We start from the raw sequence: 10,985 nt of genomic DNA, 5'->3' as shown, positions 1-10,985 counted from the left end.
GTGTCTGTGTGTGTGTGTATGCGTAACAAGAAAAGCTTTGTGAGCGAGACTACAGTGCTTTGTTAACTAAAAGCCCCGCTGTCCCTGGAGTTAACTTGAGCGATGCTACAAGCACCTTCTAGGTGACCTCTAACACTAAGGTTTTATCCTGTGTCTTTCTTTCGGTCTTTCTTTGAAGAGTATTAAAATAGTCTGAGAAATAATCAATGTGTTTGACAGGAGGACAGTATATAAGGAAATCATTGCATATCATTGCCTCACCCTGTTGCCTACTTCTTGAAACTGTAATGCTTTGAAACATGTTTGTCACGAAAAAGAGAAAGAAACCAGAGTTTGAAGCAGCTGTTTTGTTACTTTCTGCAAAAACATGCACACAAAATTGACTTTTCCAAAACCAAGTTGCTCCTATGGGTGAGCTAACTGTTTTTGACTTGATGTATGGCTTGTTGCAGTTGGTCTGAAGTGTAGAGAAGATAGAGGCGAAAGGAAGCCTATAAGAAATAGACAAAGAGGCAAGGCATGAAAAAAAAGAAGAGCTAGACAGGGAAAGGAATGTGGAGAAAAAGATCAGTTCGGAGGATAGAAATAAGACAAGGATAAAAGAAGCGCAGGAAGAACAAAGATGTGAAGAGATTTGTGGTGAAGCATAGGAAGAGTGAGAAAGACGAAGAGAGGGAAGCAGAGAAAGAGACAATATGTGGGAAAGGGGCTGCAACAAAAAGAGGAGGAAAGAAAGACATAGACAAAAGAAGGACCGACAGAGAGAAATGATTAGATTTCTCTCTCCTCTGTATGGATCAGGGCGAGAGCTCCCTTTTCAATCCAATCAAGCTCAGGCAAAGGTAAACAATCAGTCTTGATAAAGGATTGGATAAATCCTCAATCAGACTCATTCTCAGTAAAGCAGCTATTTATTGGGCTGGCCTTACAGGGCTAAATTGGATCCTCCTTCTTCCAGGAGAGGTGAAGAGAGAGCAAAAGAGAGAGAAAGTAGAAGACAAAGTCTACATCATCTCAATCCGAGAACACAAGGATTTGGGAACAAAATGGTTCTTGCATTAAAAGATAATACACAGAATAAAAGTCTTTCCCGGAAATACATCTAGACTGAAAATGCTAAATAAATAAATAAATAAAATGCACTGCCAATCAGAACTCATACATCATATTCCTATGATCTTAAATAGACCCATCAAAATGTGGGACACGAGCGGTTCTCTCCCAAAGCCAGAAAGCAGAGACAGATAAAAGATTCTGAACTGCTATGAAACAGCTTATCTGATTAATAAAAGATGAAGCTCTAATGTTTTTAAAGACTCAGTGTGGTCCGCTCGGCAGTGGGTGCATTTATCAACAAATGTATTAAAATGTTGTCGGCACAAATTTGTATGTGTATTGTTTCTCTGAAGGGTGAATACAATGAGCATTATGAGGACATTCACTCTAAACTGGAGTACATCCATAAATAATAACAAAGCAGCCAGAAGACTTGAACATCTTGTGTGTCTGCAGAAACCTTCAGGCCAATACCAACTTCTCAGAGAGGATGGGGAAAAAAAGGAGACATGGTTCACTTTGGTAGATGTTCAACTGTACTTCTTTTTCTTCTTTGTGAGGTGAATCTGCGAATACTCCAAAGAACAAAGAGTCTTGTTCTAAAATAAGATGAGAACTACTCTTACACCATCATTGCTACTATGAAACTAAAACACCACAGCATTTTATTATGTTTTGACTGCAGTTTATTGAGATATTCCTCTGCTTTGAGTATAACCCTTTTTCCCAACATTTCCTTGGGTCGCTACATAGTGCTTTAGAATGAAAGTTCATGTACACAACATATTGGCCATATTGGAGATCGCTGCTGATTTGATGAAACAAAAATATAAAGAACCTCTGCAACACTGCAGCTTGAATGCACTTGCGTAGATGTAAATCTAGGCATGAGTCAACGTATAATTTGAAAAAACAAGCACCAGCTACCTTATTTTGAGTGATGAATATATGCTTTTCAGGCATAAACTGCTGTAAGATCCTCTAGGTCAATGTCACAGATAATTTTCATCCCAAAAGCCCCCCTGAGCTTCCTTTGTGCCAAAGACAGAACAGTCCATGTGGGTAAAGAAGACTAGGTATGGAAAGCCGTAAGGAGGGATGAAGGAGAGCTGGGGTGACAGAGATCAGGTTATCAATACAGCCAATGGAGCGCAGTGGAAACTCGGTAAGCCCAAAGGGACCAACTGCAGAATGCTGCAGTGTGCTGCTCCAGCAAAACACACTGGGACAGAGGTCAGCACGCTGACTGTTCACTTCTATTCACTTCTACTTTATTCTATTCTATACTAGGAGGACAAATGCTTATCTGACATCTCTAGTTATTGTCGCTGATTTTTGTTTACTAATTTTTGTCAGATTTTGACGGTTTGTGTGTTTTCAAATTTAACCACTCAGCGGAGGGTGAGTTCAGCATATGGGAAACAGATAGAAGGCGACATGTGACAAAGGTCAGGCAGTCAAATCCTCATTGCGAGCACGCAAGAGCTTCTAACACATACAATCTCTACAGTTCTCTTTCATAATGCTAATACATACGTGTGTTGTGTGAGATAATCGTACTGACATACTCACACACAGATGTGAGGACATTGTTATCTTGACTCTGAATTGTTCCGTTCTTCTTTATCACAAAGCAGCATAATTTTTTCTCTTTTCTCTTTATCACTGTATCTTTCTTCATTCCTCTGGTCCCACCATAATTTTTCATCGTTCAGTTTCTCTGTTATTGTCCTGATACTGTTTCATCCTGTTGTTTAATCAAATCAAACATTAACCTTAAGTATTACAGTGTTTGTTTGAATCTATATTTACATATGTGCTGACATGGGTCAATTACTGTAGATGCTTAATGGCAGGAATGATTTCCAGGGTGGTCAACCCTGATTTGGTCTCATATTTGAAGCACTGTGGGTGTAAGATAAACAACCGTGGGCTATTTAATTGTTGTGACTTCCTACAAAGAAAGTGTATTATCAGAAGTAGTCTTTTGTACGCCAGTTTTTTGTTGTTGTTTTTTTCAGTTACCATGGTGATAGGTAATTATTTTGTTCAATGTGTTTGCATTATAACAGCAGACAAAGTCACCAATGGCTGATGAGTTATTCAGTGACATAGGTTAAATAAAAAAAATGGAACAAGTTTATCTTCAAGGTCTACTTAAAAAAAAAATTGTTGAAGATTTTTTTAAGTTTTCTACCGCATCTCAATTTCATCAGCAAATGGAATTGTCTCCGCTGTAATCGAACATAATGTTATAATGACTTCTTGTCAGATAGCACCTGAGCCAGATTTGGTTTGGTTTTCTTTCATGTGCAAAATACATACAATTTGTTTTGTTTAACTTTGGAGGAGTGATGAGTGGGGATTTATAAAAAAAAAACCCAAACAAGATTGTCATGTTGAATGTGCATGGTCTGATCTGGACCTGATCTGCCTTTAACCCTTTCACAGTAAAATATAATTCAGTTGATCTTTGTTTTCTTCAAATTTGATCAAACTAGATACCACACTATTTTAGACTGGTATGGTTTGATCTTCAAGATGATATGCTGATGATTTAATCAAGATATGTTCAACGTATCAACCTCAGTTTTCCTGTTCTTGGGAATTAAGCTACTGAAATGTTTTCACTGCTGCAACTCTTTGTCTTAGTCTATAATCTGTTCCTTTGTCTCTGTCTGCCTTTGTTTGTTACTGTGTCTACATAGACATTTTCTCCCAGACATATAGTACATGCGCAAATATGTGAATGCAGGCACAGACGCACTCGCTCAACCAATGTCTCTTCGCCAGAGGCAGTGTAAGTCTTGCTTGTGCACACACTGTATACATTTCACATTCTGACAATGTGACCAATGTGATCATTATTCAAAATACACTCCCACCTCCGACCCAGAGAACAAGCAATCACTGACGCAATTTCCTACATCTTTGAACTGCTCCAGGGGAATGAACTTGTGTAGTCTGTGTTTTTCAGAGTATGCTTTTTATAATCATTATTATTCTAGCGCTGGTGAAAATAAAAGTTTTATTAAAAGTTGGTCGGTATTTGTTTTAGGGCACACAGCATGCAAATGTGGTGTACGTCTGTGTGTGTGTGTGTGTGAGTGAGCGAGAGAGAGAGAAAGAGAAAGATGGATGGATCAAATGAGAGAGAAATGACAGCCACAGTTAGTAGAGGCAGGTTAGGTCAACAGGTCGGTGTGTAATTAGATATTCCAGCTACGCACAAATGATTAGTTTGCATCTGCGGAGTCACACAAGCAAGCTTTCTCTTACACACACACACATAAACACAAACAGAAGAAAACAAGGCCTATACACGGGTACTGTTTTATTCATGTTGATGTGATGCCAGTGGACATGCACCCGTGAGGAACACAGCTTTTCTCACCTCATGCACTCCCACACAAATACACACAAATACACACAAAACACATATCCTTCCGCAGTCACCTCAGTTCATTTTAATATCTAGACACATCTCACAACACACCACACACACACACACACACACACACACACACGAGACCCTGGTCCAAAAATGTGTTGCTGGAGTCAACCCAGGAAACCAGATGTGTCCAGTGTTGGCTGAGTCTACCCGCCTGTGTGTGTGTGTGTGTGTGTGTGCTTCTTTGAATGTATGTCTGATTGCTTGTGCATTTATGTGTGTGTTTGCATGCATATACATATATTGTATACATATCTTCAGTTGTGTGTGCTTAAATTCTCTCATTTATACAATATGTTTTAAAAAAATAATGTCTGTGCTCTTTTTTGACCAACTAAACGACCGCACTCCAGACATAGCATGTGCAACCCAGTCTGAGCTGTTGTATAATAGCATTTGTTCTTCTTCACTTATTTCCAGTGTAGCTAAAAAAGACAGACGGAAATTCTGTTGCACACTGAAGTGGACTGTAAATCATTTCTTACTGTTTGTATTTATCATAAAAGTCCAGTGTGTAACATTTAGGAGGATCTTAAATGGAATATAATATTTTTAGGTATGTTGTCATCAATGTATTATCACCTAAAAATAAGAAGCTGTTTTAATCTACAGAGGGAAAGGGGTCTACGCACTTCGAATGGGAGGATGAGGTGAGGGCTATTCATTCTGTTGCAATCTGCAACCTCACCGCTAGATACCACACGCTGTTCCATTAACACAAACAATCCTTCTTGTGTCTTTTACTATATGTTGATAAAAGATATGTTAAAGGTCCAGTGGTGCAGCTGCAGCTGCACTAAAACTGTAAGTACATTTTAAGTAACTGTTTACAGCAGGCAGTGCACATTTAGCCACCAGCTGCATTGGAGAATTAAAGCAATGACCTTTAAGTCACAAGCATATTCTCTAAATCCACAGCCACTTGCGCTTATTCATCAAAACAATTTGTATAACGTCAAACCAAGTATAGTGAATGTGTCACTAACAACACAGAGAACTCAGGTAAGAGCCAACTGATATCAATGTCAGTCCAAGAACACTGATGCAGGGCATGGGTTAAGTTAGTGCCACTGTAAGGCAAATAAAGGAGGAGAATGTGTGACTCAGCACAAACAGAACCACAGTGACACCATAAACATAACTAATGGCTCATGGATGTATCACATAATCTATATAAGTCAGGTCAGGGTATTTTGTAACTGACGCTAATCATAGAATGTGTCCCAACGCCTGCAGCCTTTTCAGTTTTTCCCCGACATGCTTGTGTGAAAACAGTCACACCATGTAAACAAAGTGAGATTTTTCCAAATTTAGGGAGGTGTTCATGCATTATAACAACATCAGCAGCCTGATAAGACCTTAGGCTTTGTTATATTTGTGTCAGGAAAATGAAGACAGAGATACTAGCTTGAATCTGAGAAATAACAATCCATCAAGATTTCAGTAGAAGAGGTCTGCAAATGTGGAATTTCTTGAAGATGGCAGCGGGCCTGAGCGCTGATCATGGCTCATTGATTACACCATTGCCACAGAGAGTACCCAAACCTGATTGGCTGGAAGATGGATGGGGGCTTTTTTTCAAATAAATGCACAGCTCTGATGTAGTGGATTTGATTTAACCTATATTGATATCATATTGAAAAAAATAAACCCCAGACCATACTTGACGTATGATTATTCTATTCTAATGTATGACCTACCAGTATACCACCCTGAAGTTTTATTTATTTATCAAAAAGTCTTTGGTGATGGCTTTATGACACCAGCCTGAATAAATTATTTCAATAAATATTTGTGTGTGTAACTTGACCAAATACTGGAAAGGCTTCATTCATCCATCCAACCATCAGTGGCCATGTTCATGTACCATGCTGTGATTACAGAGAGTGTAGCCTGTTGGATTGCTGACAGCTTGTGCTCAGAGCCACTTGAAACAGTGTTGTCCAAGTGTCCTTGAGTCTCAAAACCTCCCTGCTCACTCACTGAAAGTCAGTGGATAACAGGATCAGCATCAACAAATATGTAAAACAGTCCATCAGCAGGTGTTTTGGGAACTCACCTGTGGTCGTGGGTGTCCTTTCACAATACACTGAAGCACTAGTGTGTCTCCTTCTTTGATGGTGTAGATTCTCTCACTGATGTTATCATCCTTGACGTTACATGCTGCGCCTGAGTGCACGATCTGGGCGTTGGCTGGAGCTGTGAGTGAACGCATGGACACACATGCATGCAGAGACAGGCATGTAGCCATGCGGACATACACACACACACACACACAAACACAAAGGGAGAGAAACCACATCACAGATTTAGTAACATCTCTGCAGCAGAAAAAAGGTCATTCTCTTGTGGGTGTATGTGTAATACTAGCGCCAGTATTGATGACTCAGATAAATAAATATATCACATTACTCCTGCATCTGCATGAACAAAGGCTTTTACAGAAATGCTGTGGAGTGTTGTGTGTGTCAGTGTTTATGATGAGAAATGCAGGCATTTATTGGAAAATTTAAACTTTGGTCTCCATTAGAAGGTCAAAAAGCTGATTCTTCACTCTAGGACAGTACTTTTGTCTTATGAAGTATAGAGTGTGCGACAACAATAATGTTACGAGTGAAATGCACATTACACAGTACAAGATGGATTTAAAGAAGTCTTGGTCAAATCGCTGTACGATATCTGTTTCAAAGCATGTTGGATGGTGCGATGGATGCCTGGTGAATTTTAGCGCTGAGATGGAAAGAAAGACAGGGACATGTCATCAGTTCGCATCATATATCTGCACCTCTCTTTTGACAGCGGCCATAACACTGGCACTACAATACATCAAAAAACCTTATAAAAGGAGGGGGAGGAACTGGTGGAGAGAGAAACGAATTGTCAGTTTTGCAAAGTGAGTTTGAGGTCATTATGGCTTTTTAGCGGTCGCATTAGGCTAACTTGCTATTGTACTGTGTGTCTTTTCATGTTTTATTCTGATTGGTTGCTTAGTAAACTTAGGTCGTATCAACAGTCACATTGTACGATTTTGGTACTTTTTATGCGGCTCATCTTTGGTCGCAGATGTTCAATGGATGGTGGAATTGTCTCACAGTGTGATGCAGGACCAGCATTTTACATCTCTCTTGTGATTGTGATCTTTTGTCTTGAATGCTCGTCAATAAAAGACCTAAAAACCAATCACTGGGTAGTAGTAAGTGTATTGTTCATTTGACTCAGTATGACAATATTTAAGTTTCGTCACAACCTCATCAAAATCATGATATTAAAATTATATCAACATATTGCCTATAGCTCCTTACTAAGGTCTGCTTTACAACACTGCAAAAACAACAGGCTGTCATGGCAACTCCAGAAATGCTGGACGATGGATGCATGATGGGAGATCTCAGCAGTGACGACAACTACAATATCTGAGTCTGCACAGTGCTGACCCATAAGGAGGGCTGGCTTGCGTGCAAGTAGCCTCAGATGGCTTCACCTCCCCTATGATGAGATGAGACAGGAGGGAGGAGGGGAGAGACACAGACAGAGTGAGAGAAACAGCGGGTGAGGAGGAAAAAGGCCAGAGACGAGTGTGAAACCCCAGAGAGAGGTGTGGGGGACGGGGGAGCACAATGATGTGATTAGCATCGATTCACAGGGAGAACAAATTTTCACTGTGCTCTACAACTGTTATCATTGAACAGACAGGAAGGAAGTGGGCGGCCTGTTCACCTTAAACTTCAACTCGATCAGACATAACAACGCAAAGCGCGATCTCCAGCCAGAAATCCAGTTCAAAATAAAAGATGCCTCTGATTCTGTCGCTGCATGTTCTAATATGTATATGTTAATGACTTAAGGTACTGGGACAAAGCGAGTTTGCCTGTCAACTTACATTGTACATTTTAGTGGCATTTCCACTTTATTAGATAAGAAAACAGAGACAAAACAAAAAAATGCTGATCAGATTCAGTCCCGGTTGCAAACGTGGCTATTTAAAACCTGTGCCATTATCTTTTGGCTGTGCTCCTGAGCCAAGAAAGTAAATGCACAAACAACTGTACTCTTACAACAATAGGCTGCCTGAGTATAAAATCAAAAATAAGCCATATAAAAGTGGGCATTTTGAAGATCTTCCAAAAATACCACAGCATATCTGCACCTTACTGTAACTGACAACTGAAAACAGTCTGCTCAATATTTATCCTCCACTATCATTTGTTTTGTTCTTATTTTCTGAAAGTGGATGTGTTGGAGAAGAAAAGAGAAAGCAAGAGTGTTTTTGGTATGATACCCACAATGCCTACTGCTTATTGCCTTCTGTTTGTCTGTATCTGAGTGTGTAGAGATATATGAATATGAGACTTAATGCTCTGCACTTTTGTGTTGGAAGAGCTCATCAACAGAGCAGTCAATCATTCACTCCTTCAGTCTTTGCATCATTCTTCCAAAGACCTCTTTAGCATACCACAGCCATTTCTTCCCCAACATTGAAACCTTCTCTTACATGAACAAACACATGCAAATACACACACACACTCTAAAATCCATATCGCAAAAAACATGCATGCTGGTGCACGCAAATAGTTACACACATACACAATAAGTTTTATTACTCCTGCAGCAGCTCTCTACATTTAAACATGCTGCTTGTTAAGTTCTCTGCCTCTTGCTCTGTTGCCCTTCTCTATCCCTCGTCTTCCTCAGTGTCTCTCTCTGACTTAAAGGAGAAGAAAAAAATTGTGTGTTAAAAGTTTAGGAGCACAAACCCCAAAAACACATTCAAATGTTGTAAATAATGTTGTAATGATAATGACGATTTGAAATGTTACTCTCCATGATATAAGGAAATGGGAGATGTCAACTGTTTTAGTTGAACAAAAAAAATCATATTTAACCGTAATTTAACGAAAACTGGTTGCCTGAGCAAGTTTATTCCTTTTCAGCAAACATTCAGCTTTAGATTCATACATCTACACACATTCACACAAGGGAACCGCCCAGTGTAATTACAGTCTTTATATGCTGGACACTGAGCAGATACAGTGCTGCAGTTGGGGGTTAAGTGCCTTGCTGAAGGGCACGCTGTTAGCAGTTGCTGTGGGATGCAAGATCATGTATTATTTATGCTCCCTTCTCTCAGATACGGTTAGCTTACTTTTGACCAATGATCTTCCAGTACCAAGCAAACTGTAACTTCTAGGCTACAAATTTCCTGGTGTAATCAGTCCATGAAAATGGAACCCATGAAAGGATACAAGTATTAAAAACACTATGTGGGGTAACAGTAGGGTACCAGAGGTGTGCTGAGCTAACGCAAAAAGACACAGAGCTGATATAAATGGTGAATAATTGTCTCCTTACAGCTTATTGGCGTGTCGGCATTAGTTTGCCTCTCTAGAGAGGAAGGGAGGTCGGACAGAGCGACTCCTCTGTCTGCTCTCGCCTCCGGCAGCTTGGCTGTTTCAACTGTCTGATCGACTAAAGAAAGGGAGGCTGAGAGAGAGAGGAGAAGGAAATAAAGGCAAAAGAGAGAGGAAGTAGAGAGAGATGCAGGAGGAGCAGAAAGGATGAGCAAGAAAAGGGTGGAAGGAGACAGAAAAACAGCAGAAAGGTGCAGAAAGAGGGAAGAAAGACAATAAACAGAGGGAAAAGAAAAAAGCACTGCAGAGACAAAAAGTAGAGGTGAAGAAAGAGTCAGACAGAATGAGACTGAGAACAGGAAGTAATTAATGTAATGTGGATTTGATAAGGCAACTGAAAAGAGATCAATTGGAAGGTTAAGGTGAAAGGTAAAAAAAAGACAGTCGAAGTAGGCAAACGTAGTTGGCCAAAGAAGAGAGACTGACAGCTAGGCCAGAGAGAGGTTGGATAGGTTGAGGCTCTTCAACAAGCCGATGCTGTCCAAAACAATACAAAGGAATGATGCAAACAAAGCAAGAGGGTTCAATCTGTTGCACTACAGTCATCCCCTTTTTCCGCTAGTCTCACGCACACCACAGACAACTAGAGACAACATTATCAAAAAAACAACTGAACTGGGTCTACCTAGCCAACCAACCAACTGACTGACATCAAACTTCCATGTAACTTGTGCAAATATTTAAGGAAATATGGTTTTATGGTTTTGATTAAATAGGAGAATTGCATCTCACAACACAGTGTGTGCATGATCACTAATGTATACACAGCATCTACTGCTTTGTTGCTTAGCAACACAAGAGGTACATCACAGATTCGTTTGCACACTTCATGATTAACTTAGTTTGAAATAGCAAGATTGTCATGTCTAAATTATAAATAGCATAGCAGAGTTCTTTAATCAAACCTGCCATTTTCTCTCAACACTAGGCAGATCTGTTTACATTGTGTGAATCACAATCAAATAAGAGCTGTACATTTTTTTCAGTGAAAGATATTTTCATAATATGAAAATATCTATAAACAAATTGATATCAATTGAACTACATGAATATATTATATTCATGTAGTT

General features: G+C 39.6%; 1 protein-coding gene across 2 annotated transcripts in view; it reads right to left on the bottom strand.

Annotated features, from left to right (window-relative positions):
- The window catches only part of LOC118321290 (MAM domain-containing glycosylphosphatidylinositol anchor protein 1), a 165,663-nt gene that overhangs the window by 112,328 nt on the left and 42,350 nt on the right, over positions 1-10,985 (bottom strand). For both annotated transcript variants that reach the window (XM_035652559.1, XM_035652560.1), the window contains exon 3: positions 6,567-6,706. In XM_035652559.1, the coding sequence (XP_035508452.1) occupies positions 6,567-6,706 (140 nt within the window). The remainder of the gene's footprint in view (positions 1-6,566; positions 6,707-10,985) is intronic.

This window comes from Morone saxatilis, unplaced genomic scaffold (genome assembly GCF_004916995.1).
Source record: "Morone saxatilis isolate NCDOM2014 unplaced genomic scaffold, NCSU_SB_2.0 Contig11, whole genome shotgun sequence".
NCBI classification, from domain to species: domain Eukaryota; kingdom Metazoa; phylum Chordata; class Actinopteri; family Moronidae; genus Morone; species Morone saxatilis.
Note: the sequence above shows the minus strand (reverse complement) of the source record. Positions and strands in the feature narration are given on the sequence as shown.